This window comes from Saccostrea cucullata, unplaced genomic scaffold (assembly GCF_032062105.1).
Source record: "Saccostrea cucullata isolate Sc308-1 unplaced genomic scaffold, CSIRO_AGI_Scuc_v1 ctg11859, whole genome shotgun sequence".
NCBI lineage: Eukaryota > Metazoa > Mollusca > Bivalvia > Ostreida > Ostreidae > Saccostrea > Saccostrea cuccullata.
In genome coordinates, this window is record NW_026922979.1 from 4,514 (window position 1) to 20,437 (window position 15,924).

Consider the following 15,924-nt stretch of genomic DNA (forward strand, 5'->3'; position numbering starts at 1 on the left):
TTGTTCATTTGTATACATGATAAGCAAGCAGAGCAGGTCATTTCATAATTTATGTACTGTACCGTTAGATATTATTGCGCCAGCGTGAATTAGGTCACGTATTGACCTCTGACCTCTGACAAACTTCATACAAAATTGAAGATATTTTCTCTCTGTATGTTTATATAATGGAGAGATACCACAAATGTATACTGTAAACCAACTTTTATTCGCGACGACTTTATTTCGCGTTTTACCGAGAGTAAACTAGTACGCGACGATTTATTTTCGCGATCAAACTTTTATGGAACTGTTTTTAATAGAAAAAGAGACTTTGAGGGCCCGTTCGCGGCGAGAAATATTCGCGATGAAGAGGCTCTCGCGAACCTCGCGAAAATTTCTCGCACGCGAAAAAAAGTTGGTTTACAGTATATATATATATATATATATATATATATATATATATATATATATATATATATATATATATATATATATATACATATATATATATATATATATATATATATATATATATATATATACACACACCAAAAGTTTGTTAAAAAATCCACACAAGTATTTAAATAGTAAAAAAATAACGAAACGCCGATTAAAACTCTACCGGTTTCAATTGTTTCATCAGGAATTTTGACATATCAGGTTAATTGTTTATGTCGTGATAATGAGTTTTCATGTACATTTTTTCAAAATTCTAGAAATTAAGTAAAAACACTTGTATTTAATTCGCATAAATTCATTAAGACAGAGAAAAATATTAATAGGCCTAATTTTGCTGCCAAGAAGGTTTCACAAAAATCAGACGAATCAACTGTATTTACAACAAAAAATGATAGTGTAACAAGTAAAAGTAATTTTGGTTTGATGAAAAAGGGATTAAAATTTGGAAACCTTAACATTTGCCACCTAATGCCAAAAATTGAAGAAATTAAAATTCTGCTTCAAAACAAACAAGATCTTAATATCTTAGGGCTTTGTGAAACCTTTTTGAATGATAACATTAGTGATTCTGAGTTGAATATTGATGGCTTTGAAATGGAAAGGAAGGATCGCATTCTGAGGGCAGGTGGTGGAATTGTAGTATATATCTCCGATAATATACGATACAAACGTAGAACTGATTTTGAAATTGGTGATATTGAAACAATCTGGCTAGAATTAAATTCAAAGAATTCTAAACCAGTTTATTATTGTTCAGCGTATCGTCCACCATCTGCTCCCTCCTGCTGGGCGGAGGACCTGGCTAGAGAAATTAACTGTGCCTCCTGCTGTGACGATGCAGAAATTATCTTAACAGGTGACTTTAATGTAGACTTATTCAAAGAACCCCCACAAAGTTGGACATATGCTTTAGAAGAATTTTATTTTTCACAATTAATTACAGCAGCAACCAGAGTAACTAATACTTCAAGTACACTAATAGATCACTTTTACACCAATAAACCAGATAACATGTGTGAAGTAAATGTACCTTTTATAGCCATCTCTGACCACTACCCAATATGTGCCACTAGAAAAACAAAATGCATGCAACAAAAAGGAAAACACGTAGAAATAGAGTACAGAGACTTCAAAAAGTTCGATGAAAATAAATTCCTTCACGACTTAAAAGATGTAGACTTTAACAATCTCCTCCAGATGCATGACCCTAATGAAATACTAACTGAATTCTATGATTTATTTAATAGTATACTTGACCAGCATGCAAAGGTTAAAACAAAACGCGTAAAGAGCGAAATCCGCCCTAAATGGATGACACAAGAAATAAACAATGCTAGAAATTTAAGGGACTCTTACCATAAAGAAGGAGATATGGAGAACTATAGAATTTATCGAAACAAAGTTAGTCTTCTTATAGACAAATCAAAATCGTCTTACTATAAAACAACTATTGAACAAAGTTCAAATCCCAAAGAAATGTGGAACTATCTTAATCAATTAACATGTAATTCAAAGAACATAACACCATCTCATGTGTTTTCTAATGGGGAAATTGTTGATAATTTACAGGATATTGCAAATACTTTTAATAACCACTTTACGGATATCTCTAATAAGCTTCTGATGAAATTGCCTAAACATGATTATGATCCTAATATATTATGTAATTTTGTAAGGTCTAAGCTTGATGAAGAAACCATCTTTAGTATTCATCAAATTGAGGAAAGTGAAGTTTTTAACATGCTAAATTCTCTAAATATCAATAAATCAGCTGGCATTGACTTTATTGGGCCGCGTCTTCTAAAAGTCGCATCCAAATATATATGTAAACCTATAACTCATCTTATTAATGCTAGCATAGTAAGTGGTATTTTCCCGACAAATTTAAAACAAGCCAAAGTAACACCTATATTTAAGAAAGGTGACAAAGCTGACCCAAATAATTATCGTCCCATTTCTATTTTACCAACTATATCTAAACTGATAGAAAAACATGTAGCTAAGCTAATACAAAACTTCACAAATGAATTTGATCTACTAACACAATCCCAGTCGGGATTTAGGGAACTCCATTCTTGTCAAACTTCACTTACAAAACTAACAGAAAGTTGGCTTAATGCAATGGATCGTGGTGAACTAATCGGCATTACATTTATAGATTTTAGTAAAGCTTTTGATTTGGTGAATCACGATATTCTTCTAGAGAAATTAAATCATTACAAATTTGACCAAACAGCTATAAAATGGTTTAAGTCATATCTTTACGACAGGACCCAGTGTGTTAAATTTGGAACATGTGTCTCCAATATTCAACCTGTCACAGCAGGAGTGCCACAAGAGTCAATTCTGGGCCTTCTTTTATTTTTATTGTACATAAATGACCTTCCATTACATGTAAACAATTCAAATATTGATATGTTTGCTGATGATGTTACTCTGTATTCAAATAATCATAATGCACGATGTTTAGAAAATACGCTAAATGCAGATATTTGTGAGATTGAAAAATGGTGTGCTCAAAATCAAATGGTTTTAAATGTAGATAAAACAAAATGTATGTTAATGGGAACACAGCAAAGAAAATCAAAATTAGATAATCCAAATTTACAACTTTATGCCTCAGACAAAACAATTGAAATTGTTGAAACTGGAAAAATTCTTGGTGTACATATTGATGATAAGTTACAGTATGCAAATCATATTGACTCAGTTTGTAAAACGGTTAATTATAAGTTATTTACGCTTCGTAGGATTAAGAAATTTCTCCCTCTTCATACCAGGAAACTTTATTACAACGCTTATATTTTACCATCTATTAACTATTGTTTGACTGTTTGGGGTAATGCCCCCAAGCAGGACATGGACAGACTATTTAAATTACAGAAAAGGGCAGCAAGGATTATCCTTGATGCAAGTCCTGATTCTTCTTCTAAACCACTGTTTGAGAAACTTGGGTGGTTAACAGTTTATGAACTAGTTGATCTATACAAATACATATTATTATACAAAATTTTCAGTGGAATGATTCCCGAATATCTTCGTAATTTATTTGAATTTCAGTCTTCAACTTCTTATAACCTGCGATCCGAAACTAATTATGATCTTAGATTACCAAAATTTCGTACAAACTTATTCAAGACCTCTTTTCAGTATTCAGGTGTACATCTGTGGAATAAACTTCCCCAACACATTAGATTCTCTCTTTCTCTACGAACATTCAAGCGTAATGTAGAAAATTACATTATCAGCTGTCGTACAATCATTTGAGCATAATAAGAGTTCAATATCGTATATTGTACTGTTGTTGTTAAGATGTGTCTGTATTTAAACACTCTATTCATAATTCAGTGATTGTAATTCTCAAACCTATATAACATGTACTTAATTGTATGTGATTACACTACTGGACGAAAAAAGTGCTGAGAATCCCAAATTTTACTGATAATGTCTGATAATTACTGATACGGTGCTGTTCTTGCTGATAATTACTGATATTTACTGTTATTATTACTGTTGTTGCTGATAATTTTAGTTGTTGCTGATAAATACTGATAATTACTGTCGTCTTTTACTGTGGAGTCTGATAAATACTGATAAATACTGTTGAGGTACTGTCGCTGCTGAGAATTGCTGATAATTACTGTTGAGGTACTGTCGATGCTGAGATTTACTGATAATTACTGTGGTCATTGTTTTTAACCTGGGAATGGATTAAAATAGCCTGAGAAATGATTATTTGTTTTTTTTTTTAAGTATTTTAACAAATTCATTACAGTCTATTAAAAAATAAATTATTCTAAATAAAAAAGTCACATTTTTCACTGTTTTCAGTTTTCATATATTAATTTCATTATAATAATTTTTGACCATAATGTTAACATAAGCTTTCATAAATGTTTATGTTTTTTCTTTAAATTTCTCCTTACACGTAGATGACATTATCTGAGGAAAATTATTCTGTTGTATTTGCAGTGGTTTTTCTTCCCAAGTACTTTTTTAAAAGTTTAATTTTTGTTCAAAAAAAAATCTCATCTCATATTTTTTCTCACATGTATTTGTACTGTCATCAAAAGCTTTTTGTGGGTTTCTTAATACTTCAATACAGTCAATGGTTTTAAATATCAATTTATTTTACCGTGTGGAGAACTGAAAATGCATGAGCACATTAAGTTGAAAACAACCCCCCCCCCCCCTTTTTCCAATTACTTTTAAATTAAGCTCTCATTTTAAGAAGACAATATTAAACATTTTTCATAAAATCTAGTCTTGAAGCGTACACTTTGTTATTTTATAGAAGAATGTGACAGGGTTAAATAATTAAATTGAAGCATCTTTAATTATTTTTTATATATATTATGTAGACAGCGCGCTCTAGTTCTCCGATGTCCTCCCTGCGAATTTTATATCGCTTTCTAGCTTTTTCTCTCTCTCAATCGCTTTTAAATGATTTGTTAAGGCTTAAGGATTGTACACTATATGACATAAATCTTATGCAGAGTGATTTTCAGTCAATGAAATATACGTCTTTCTTTAGGCTAATTCTTTTTTCATTGTATACAGTTTTAAGTCTATGGGCATATGGCTTCTAATATTATGCGCCACTCCTTAAACATGTTATATGCGGTCAGTCAGTTAAAAAACTAAATAAAATAAATCATAACTTGAATAAACTTTTTCTATTAATGCAAACTTTGTGCTTGTTGTTATTGAACATACATGTCAACCACGTGTAAAAGTTCTACTTTCGTTTTAGAATCGGGTCAATTATTAGTACATTCTGCCATAGGGATATCGTTACGGTTTGCGTTTTTGTAAAATTAGAATTTTGTGCAGTGATTATAATTTTTTTTAATTCCATTTTTCTCCGAGACCTTGGTATAAACGAACAGTACAGACTTGGTGCTTATTTATATGATTTTACTTGATTGTAGCACAAAAAGGAGGGGGTGAAATACTGTTTACAATTAAGTGATAGCGGATAGGGCAAGGTCTGTTCTTTAGTTGTGTGTTTTAAAAGTCATGCAAGTTATGATATTATACTTATCGATTTTTTTATATGCATGAATAAATTATTTTAGAGAATCAATTGCAATGAACCATACAAATTTCAGAACTGAAGTAATTATAACATTTATTCATGAGTGCGATACACAACGTCATGTTTCTGACATTCAAAATCCATACATTTAAGGTTTTTTTTTTCTCGGATTAAGCGAAGTGGAGTTTCCCTGCATCTGAATTGGGAACAATTCATGCTAATATTAATTCAAAAAAGTGCTTCACCAAACAATCTTTCTCTTTATATCTATATGATTGCATATTTTGCACACTTTTTTTATTTTATTAAAAAGTGAAGTCAATTTCTCGTCTACGTATTTACCGGTCCCAAACAATCGTCAGCAGAGATTCAGAATTGAAAATACATGTGACCACCTCCCCCGGAATATTCTTTTATCTGATAAACAAAATATACTCCCCGGCCTAAATTCCTTTACTTCGCATTTATTTTTTTGTTTAGTTTCTTATTTACGCATGCCTTTTAGACCTACTGTTATGTATAAAATCACATACACTTTATATGTTTTTGTGGTCTATGTATACTTAAGTAAAATGGTAAAAAGATTCAAATAAATGGTTGATTGATTGAAGAAATATGCGTAAAACTAAAAAATGAAATTAAATACTGAAGAAGATAGATCTTTGAGAATTGAAATAATACTGAAAATAAGTCTGTACAACGTACATGATATACATGTATATATCTTCTTTTTTCATTATAGTACCAAAGTGTTCTATTCTAAATATTTTTTCTATCAATTTTATTCGTCATCAAATTCAATATTATGGAATTTTATTTTCGTGCGACCATAAACTTTAAGATTGTTCCAAAGTAGCGAGTACATGAACAGTGTAGGTCGTTTGTTTATGGAAAACACCGGTAGCCGCAGACGAAGAACAATAGGTAATTAGTGCCCATTGTTACGCTGACCACTACAATTTGCATGGAATATACAAGTTGTACCCCGTTCTACCCCGGGGCTGAAAACATGTACACAATACAGCCAAATCACAGGTCGATCACCGATTTCTGATCAATTGAAATCAATTTAAAGGTGTTTTCCTTTCAACTTTTTACCATGCAAAATTCAAATCGATTAATTTGATCATTTACTAATAGTAACATATTAAATTAAGTCTCATTTCAGTTCTTATTTCCCATTCCATAAAATCAAATAAAAAAAAAATAATGAGATTTCAAAACTGATTAAATAAAAAAATGATTTTGTATTTAAATTTTAAGACAAAATAAACACATGTACCTTTGTACTAGGGATTCTTAACCTCTAATTTTTAATCAGCTTGCCCCATTTGCCGGTTGCACATGCATACAGTGTGTACTTGTACATATGTACATGTGGAGGAGTTTAATTCTTGGACGATCTACTAACGTCTACATAACATTAAAATAAATGAATAAATAAATAAATTATTAATTAAAATCAGTGCCCACAGATTGAACATATTCAAACCTGTTTTCACCTCTTAATTACTTTTTAAAAGGGATAAAATTTCTACTGGTAATTTCCGAGCAAATTTTCAAATATTTCGACAAAAAGAGACCAGAAAACTGAACATTTAAGAAGATAAATATAATTGTTTTCGAGAAAAAAAGGCCTTCAAAAACAAAATGTTGTCCAAACTCGACCAGTTGACCTAGTGAAAACGGAACAAATCCGACTTTTCTAACCTGCAGGAAACTTTTTTTTATCCCGATTTTTTCCCATCCATTAAGAACTTTTTTCTTATTATTGATAAAAAAAGATCACCGATCTCCCTACATAATTTTCTTGGAGTCGGGAAAGGCGGCGATGGATCTTTTTAAGATAGCATAATTTTCTTTTTATTTACAGTTTACCGGGTATTTTTCAATAAGATCTTATGCAAAAGTAAAATTCCATTTTTTTTTTCTGTCGTTAATTTTTTTTATTAATTCAATTTCTATATATTCATTCTATTTATAATTCATTTGATTATTGTCAAAATTTTCACAAAGTTAACGTAATGTAGAAATTGAGATCAGCATACTACATACATACAGTCATGTAATTTTGCCAGAAGCAGAACATTTAAAAAAAATATATGATAATTTTGCCATGATAATTCAAGTAAAAGAAGGTAATAATTGAAGGTTTTTATGGCCTTCTGTTTTATTTAAAACCAATTACCAGGTTAAAAACAATGACCACAGTAATTATCAGTAAATCTCAGCATCGACAGTACCTCAACAGTAATTATCAGCAATTCTCAGCAACGACAGTACCTCAACAGTATTTATCAGTATTTATCAGACTCAACAGTAAAAGGCAACAGTAATTATCAGTATTTATCAGAAACAACAAAAAATATCAGCAACAACAGTAATAATAACAGTAAATATCAGTATTTATCAGCAACAACAGCACATTATCAGTAATTATCAAACTTTATCAGTAAAATTTGGGATTCTCAGCACTTTTTTCGTCCAGTAGTGTTAAGATGAATTGTATCTTGATGAAGTGTATATATTTTGTATTTGATATATGTACATATATATAGAGGGCCCTGGGGAAGAATAGTGCATGCACTAACCAGGTTACCTTCTTTAAATAAAGTTTTATTATTATTATTATTATTATTATTATATTGCTATAGATACAAACATTTCAAAGTATATTGTGACGTCATGTGACATCAAAAGTGTTGCGCTTTAGTACAGTTCATTGTGACGTCATTATGTTACGTTATTACGTTAACAATTAGACAAATAATGCGGGAAAATTGTAAAATGTCTATTATGACAGGGCATTTAGCTTTGGTTGAAATAATGAAATAAAATGTTTTTCCTATATACACGTTCTACAACAAGACTTTCGAAAAAGAACGTGAAACCAAGGAAAAACATTTTATTTCATTGTTTTAACCAAAGCTAAATGCCCTGTCATAATAGACAATTAATTTACAATTTTCCCGCATTATTTGTCCAATTTTTAACGTAATAACGTAATATAATGTGTATGAATGAATACCCACGTAAGTTGTCGATCAATGTTATTTGAGTAAATAAATCTCTTATAAAACATGACTCAAAATTGCCCCAAAAAGTGGGGGGGGGGGGGGTCAGCTAGCTTCCTATTGAACAACAGTACAAGAAACCCGACCTTATACACTTGAATTGTAACGTACGCTTTCACCTGAATCAAATTTTAGTAGATGAAATTATTACAATAGATATAATCTTAGGCGCCCTAATCAAAGATTCAGGGGTATATAGTTTTTGTCCTAATGGTTATTCCGTCTGTCTGTTTTCATGTTTGTTTGCAAAAAAAATACTTTTTATGCTCCGTAATCGAAGATTCAAGGGTATAAAGTTTTTGTCGTCAACTTCCATTACTTATGCAGCATTATACCTTCATCACCTGCATACTGAGTTTATATCTCTCAGTCAATTCGAAACGTAAGAGCATGCTACATGTATGTGCAATTTCTAAAACGAGGAAAATTGACAAACACATTAATGAAACAAGAATATCTGCTATCTTGTTCAAAGACATCATTTTGTAAATTCTGTAAGCCATCATTTCAAAAGTTTTATGGTCGATGCAATATCCTTTTCAGCTAATCATTGAGCCTAATGCAGACTGATGTTTTTCATACTTATTGTTAATCCTTTATTTACAATACTGAATTGATGACGGATTTTTTCCGTTATTTCCCAATCATGATCATGACAAGGAGCACATGGCGGGTTTGACCGGTCGGCAGGGGACGCTCACACATCTTTTGAACAGTTGTTGCTAAGGCTTTCATATTTCATATGTAATCCTTGTGATAAGACCTTCCATTGAATACCAACAACTTTGGTCTTTTGAGTTTTACCTACTTTAAAAAAACTGTAACCTTGGCCATCACTTTTGAACGGTTAGGGTTAAGACTTTCATACTTCACATATTTAATCCTTATGACAAGACCTTTCTTAAGATTTCAAAAGGCTGACCCTTTGACCTTGACATTGGAGTTTGACATACCTTGAAAAAAAAAATTTAACCTTCCTCATAACTTTTAAATAGTGAGGGCGAGGTATTTTTTACTTCAAAAATGTAATTCATGTGACAAAACCTTCCTTTAAATATATGTATCAACAACTTTGACCACTTGATCATGACCTTGAAGTTTGACCTACTTTTAAAATATTTAATTTTGAACATAGTATTTGAACAGGTGGTACAAGGTCATTCATATTCACAAGCGTATTTCATGCGAAAAGACCTTAGTTTGGATAACAACATATCGGATTTGCATTTAGAAAGTTTAACCATCTCTATCATACGGGGGCATTTTGCTCATTTCATTTTCACCATTGATGACCTTGTGTTCTTGTCTATGTTTGTAATGAAAATCATGATGTTATAAATGTTCTAATCTTGTTTATCGTGGCAGAGTTGATGAGTCTGCTTAGTTCGATACAGATTTCTGATTTTTTAAAATTAATTATTTGCTGGTGTTGACGGGCCATAATGAAATTTGTTATATATTTATAAACAGTGAGAGAACATCTAACTTAATAAATCAATATCATTCAGACTTGCTCAAAATAAGAGGGTGTTCCATGCCAATATGAATATCTGTAGATGTTCATGTTTTTATCGCAGCGCAAAATGGTGAGATAGCAGTGCAACATTGAGAAATAGCCAAATCTATAATAAATTTATTCAAATTTTGTGAACATTTATTTGAATATCATCATGAAATTAGAAACATATATGATGATATACCATATTATAATATGATAGTTTAATAACTTTTAAAACTAAATGAAGAAGTAATATGGTAATACAACTTTCCTTATTCATAATTCAAAAGCGATGTTGAAATTTACCACTTGAAGATGTATTGTAACAAATGACTCCAGCTTTTTTCCGTGAATCACAGCTCCTGGGCGCAATTACTGATTGTCGACAATCAAACAAGGAGTCTTTACGTCTATCACAATCAATATTGCCCAACAACCATGCCTGGTCACTACCTTCTCCAAATATACTTGAAAGTGCTGGAAGTCCTCTATAAGAGAAAAATATAAACCCGGATAATAATTTCTTTCATTATAATTGTTTTCGATTTGAAAAACTTCCAAATCACATACAACTTGGAAAATTAATTGTGATATATTCTTCTCAAAGGAAATTTAAGATTGCTTAAATTACACTATCCAACAATGATTGAGAGACCATGGTTGTATGAAAACCAATATCAATATATATAGCATGATTAAACTGGGTGATGTAAAGATACATGTACATGCTATTGCTACTATGCCAAAAATTACCTGCTATATCCTATGCTAGAACAAGTAACATCAGCATCGACATTATCCCATTTATTGCTGCATATACTTTTCCAAACACCATTCATCAAAACCTCAACTCGACCTTCACTGGAACTGCTACCATTTACCAATCGTACGTCTTCTACAATGTTTAACCAAATGTATTTCATTTCATTTTTCAAATAAAACCCCCATTTAACACAACACGCACTTGAATAACTTTAGCCTGGCAGTTTTTCAAAAGATTTTTCAAGATTTATATATTCCAATGAAATATTGTGACCAAATATTCTGCAGGTCTTCAGATGTTTGTATTCTTAGTAAAAAGTAACTCCACATTATTAAGGTCTTCCGCTCAGGCGGAAGACCTTCTACTGATTCTTCTAAAAACGATGCTAGATAGGAATCAAAAATGAGAATGCCTTTAAAAAGCGTAAAAATTTATATATATTCTCTTATGTATCTTTTCAACTAAAAATAATTTGAGTAGACATGTTGAATTAATGTTGTGCACAGTTTTAAGATCTTTCAATTGACATCATTAAAAAGGGGCTGGCCCTTAAAAATAGGGATCTGGGACCCTTGAAAGTTTTCTGCTTTAAAACTCAAAAACGGTAAATACTAGTATTTTGATTTATTACACATTTAGTAATAAATACAGATTTTTTACATATGCGATATGGCTGATGTCACAATAGCCGTATCAGCCCTGCAGGCTGATATTGATTTGCAGGGATGATAGAGGTGACGTCACATTAGCCGTATCAGCTCTGCAGGGCTGATATTGATTTGCAGGACTGATGAACTATATCAGTCCTGCAGGGCTGATACGGCTATTGTGACGCCAATATCCCACCGTTAGTAAATTTTATACCAAAAAAACAGTACTTGTGATCATACACCATTTTCGGTGGGTTCATATTCTCTTAATTTCAACTTTTTGAAAATAAGGTTAATCTCAATTTACAAATACATGTAACAGATTTTTTTTCAAATTACGGATCCACTGCATTGAAATAGAAGTAGAAACAAACCCAAATCGTTTGAGACAATAGACTATGTACATGTATGTAAGAAGTCTATGCATGATTATTTACGTATTTTCTTCTCAACTTAATGTATGCTGTATTTTATTACTAAATATGTAATAAACATATTAAAACAAACCTTTTTCCACATCACATCCTGTATCAGCCCTCGAGCAATATCAGCCCTCTGGCCTTCGGCCCTCTGGCTGATATTGGTGTCCCGGGCTGATACACGATGTGATATGGAAAAGGGTATGCATTATTCTCTATATAGTTATTGATATGAAATTTGTTCTTTAACATCTTATTGATCTCATGAAAACATTATTTTGCTCGAGTCCTGTGTTATTAAATGATCGGAAAACTTTTTAGTCCATGTACAGGTAAGTGATTTAATACGGCAAGTGAACATGAACTGTTTAGTAATAATATGCGTATAACACGTATATTAACTGAAATAAACTGGATAAAAATAATATACCTAACTAAACTGAATGTTAAACTTTGTTGAAATACGGTTTTTAACGTATTCTGTAGCTGGATGCATTACAGATTATTCAGGGACAAGTTTCTCCATGTATTTAGTTTAAAAAATCAAGACGGGAGAGAGGAAAATACTTATCATCTCTTCTTCGATTAATATTTAATGTAGCATTAGGCCTATTCATTTTAAAAAAACTTTTAAGCTTAAACTAATTCACTGCCATTTAATTCGTACATTGTGAATTTTCCTTGGACCTTGACTTCTTTGTGTTAACAGTTATTGTAATAAATCAGAATTAGTGAAGTGGATTGAAATAGGTTTTGAATCATCCAGTTGAATCATATAACATGTATATGTAGCCAATCAGAGTTGATATGTTAGCCAGCCAAATGATTAGAATTCTTTACCAATTAGTAGTAATTATGCATTGAAAAAATGGTATAAATATAGGGATCAACCCATGTTCGTTCACTTTTTGGTTTAATTCCTTGTTGGAGTTAGGTGACTTGAAAAGGGTGCCTGGAATGTGTCGGGAAACAGCAGAATTGTTAGTTAGACCTCTCAGCCCAGGGACATAGTTCCCTAGTGTCTTTGTGACTAGTTATGGTGTCTCTGTGACTTTAGTTTGTGTCTAACCAAAAGCACAGTGTTCTGTTGATAACTATGGTGTCTTGGTGACTTTAGCTTATGTTTGTGTGTCTTATGATGTATCTGTGTCTATGTGATTTTTATAGCCTGTGTTTTTAGGGTAGTTGCAGACTGTGTCGGGAAACAGCAGAATTGCTGGTGATTCCACTCAGTCTGCAACTACAAAGATAAATTTTAAATTTGATATTTGATTATTAGTGATTCTTTTGTTATAGTTCTTTTTAATTAAAGTTAGTTTTCTGATTATTATCCAGATAGGACTAAGAAAAATATATATAGTGAATTCAGTCAGTTGTTCGCCATTGTTATTGAAGTTTTTTTGATTTATATTATAAACGTGATTCTAAGGAAGGAAACCTAGGCCGACCCTATAGATAATTATTTGTACTTTGTAAAAACGTTACATTATGTAACCCGTTCATCGATCGCGTATTGACCTACATACATTCAGAGAGTCTGATAGACGCGTGAAACCAGTGACAACAAACATTGGCGTTAATCTTTTCTCCGTTCAATGTAGGAACAAACAAAATATCTAGTTAATAAAAGAATCATTAAATAGCATTAAATAATTCAGTCTTTAACTGCACATATTTTACATTCAATAATTACAACTATTCTTTCGATAAATTGTTGCATGGGAAACATAACGTGTGAAGTTTTAGAGTCTATATAGCGAAGCTATAAGTGGTGGGTACACAAAATAAACATTTTCGTTCTATATTCTTTTGCTGCCACATGATTTAATTATTTTTAGCTCTACTGGTCAGAGACAAGAAGAGCTTATGCGATAGTAATGCATCCGTCGTACGTCCGTCTAGCTGTCCGTCCGTCCGTCTGTCTGTAAACAATTTTTTATTAAAATGCTACTCCTCCTACAGTTTTGGTCTGATTTCAATATAACTTGGCACACAAGTGGACTACACTAAGATACATATTTTTGTGTATCGGTTTTTGATTTCGATGAACAGTGTTGACGTGGTTACTAAATATAGAAAATTCTGTGAAATTCTTTCAAAATGCTACTCCTCCTACAGTTTTGGTCTGATTTCAATATAACTTGGCACATAAGTAGACTACACTAAAATACATAATTCTGTTTAATGGTTTTGATTTCGATGAACGGTGTTGACGTGGTTCTAAAAAATAGAAATTTCTGTGAAATTCATTCAAAATGCTACACCTCCTACAGTTTTGGTCTTATTTCAATATAACTTGGCAAAAATAGAAAATTCTGTTAAATACTCTCAAAATGTTACTCCTCCTGCAGTTTTAGTTTGATTTTAATATAATGTGGCATGCAAGTAGACTACACTAAGAACATAAAGAGACTTTATCAAGGATCATTATTCTATTTATTGATGTTGAAAAGTTTCAATTCCAAACTGCTTAAGTACTTTTCTCTTACTTTGCTATAAGTGCAAACCAGTAGAGCTTCAGTCTCGACAGAGACTTCTCAGTTTTAAAATCATTTCGGGTTTTTCAAATGATTTCCTTTGATTTTTACTCAATTAGTCCTAGAGTTATCTAAAATGGTGCTAGGATATCTCAATTTAAAATCAAGAAAATATATTATTTGCTTAAATCGTAAAATATTTCTAGACACAAACATGAAGGTTTTCTTGAAAATGTATGTGTATTCAAAGATTTAAAAGTGTTAAATGTCGGATTCTATTCTTTGACGAATGAATAAAAGGTGCTGCGATTTCGCGCTTTTCTCAGATCAGCTGCTCACTAACGGCCGTCAATACATCTATGGACGAGTTCATCGGTTACACTGAAAGGTGACACAGGATGACTTACCGATAACATTTTCCACAATTATCTGCCAATTTTTATAGTAATTTTAATTGCACATAAATTAATGTTAAACTCTACCCTGGGAGGTCGATTATAGTTTCGTTATTTAAAAAATTGGGGATATCACGACTGCAACTTGTTTTTGATTTGTACGGATAATTCTATTATTGGAAAGGTACACATGTAGTACGAAGGATTTTGTTTAGGTTCTATCCCCCTCTCCACTTTGAAGTCAATGCAATCGCTAAATGTATACGGGCCTGTTTCAAGCTATTCTGGTAGTTTTATATCAGAAAAAATTGCCATGTTGTTAAAATTAGCAAATACAAATAAACATGACAAATGCACATCGTAAATTGTAAGTGGAAGTGACGTTTCCAATTCTCTTGAAAATGGAAAATTAAATTAAGCTACTTGGAGTTTTGCATTATTTGCAACATAACATATAGTTGTATCATACAAACTATATGCTAATGAGTTTCTTTTATTTCTCGAATAAAAGGAACAACACAATGACACTATTTTGCGCGTACATGATTGTAATTAAGTACATACAGTTTTACAAAATATATACCTTCCGATCTTTCAGAATACGAGAGAAAAAAAAGTAACAAATGCAAAATTGCTTTCTGAGAAAGCAGTTGCATACAAATATTCCAGGCCATTATTTCGTGTTTAGTGGACTGAGAAATAATTAAATTTCATCTCATCGCGATACGTAACCCCCTTCCCTGATTCATGTATGATACAATATTTTACTTCAGAGTCGAGAATGTCAATTTGTAAATTTGTTTCAGGTACGAACAGGTCAGGGCTTGTGTTATAATCGGAGAATAATCCATAACCTGTTATAATGTTAACCAATAATCATACGACATTTATTTTATTCACAGATCGTCAAACAAGAAATCTGTGAGCCAATGCTCACTAGTAATACCCCCGCTCTGATGTAAATCAATATCACGTTAATATACACAAGTTCAATTACAGGCAGATGCACAGAAAAATATTAAGTTGACATCAGATTCATATCAAAATTGATCCCGTTTGGCATGCCTCCACAAACACCCACCAATGTTATTGTGATTTAAATTAATGACACGTGGTTTAGGTTTCCCTTTAAAAAGGGTTTTGGGTAAACCGGTTTTATAAATAAAATT

The 15,924-nt window shown here is 31.7% G+C and overlaps 1 protein-coding gene across 1 annotated transcript; it reads left to right on the top strand.

Moving 5' to 3' along the window:
* Nucleotides 1-909: 909 nt before the first annotated feature.
* Nucleotides 910-3,398, top strand: LOC134262888 (uncharacterized; the record flags this gene model as incomplete). Its single annotated transcript, XM_062745210.1, has 2 exons — nt 910-2,810; nt 3,192-3,398. Coding segments are annotated over exons 1-2 (2,108 nt in total), but the record flags the coding sequence as incomplete, so codon positions are not given.
* Between the last annotated feature and the right edge of the window lie 12,526 nt (nt 3,399-15,924).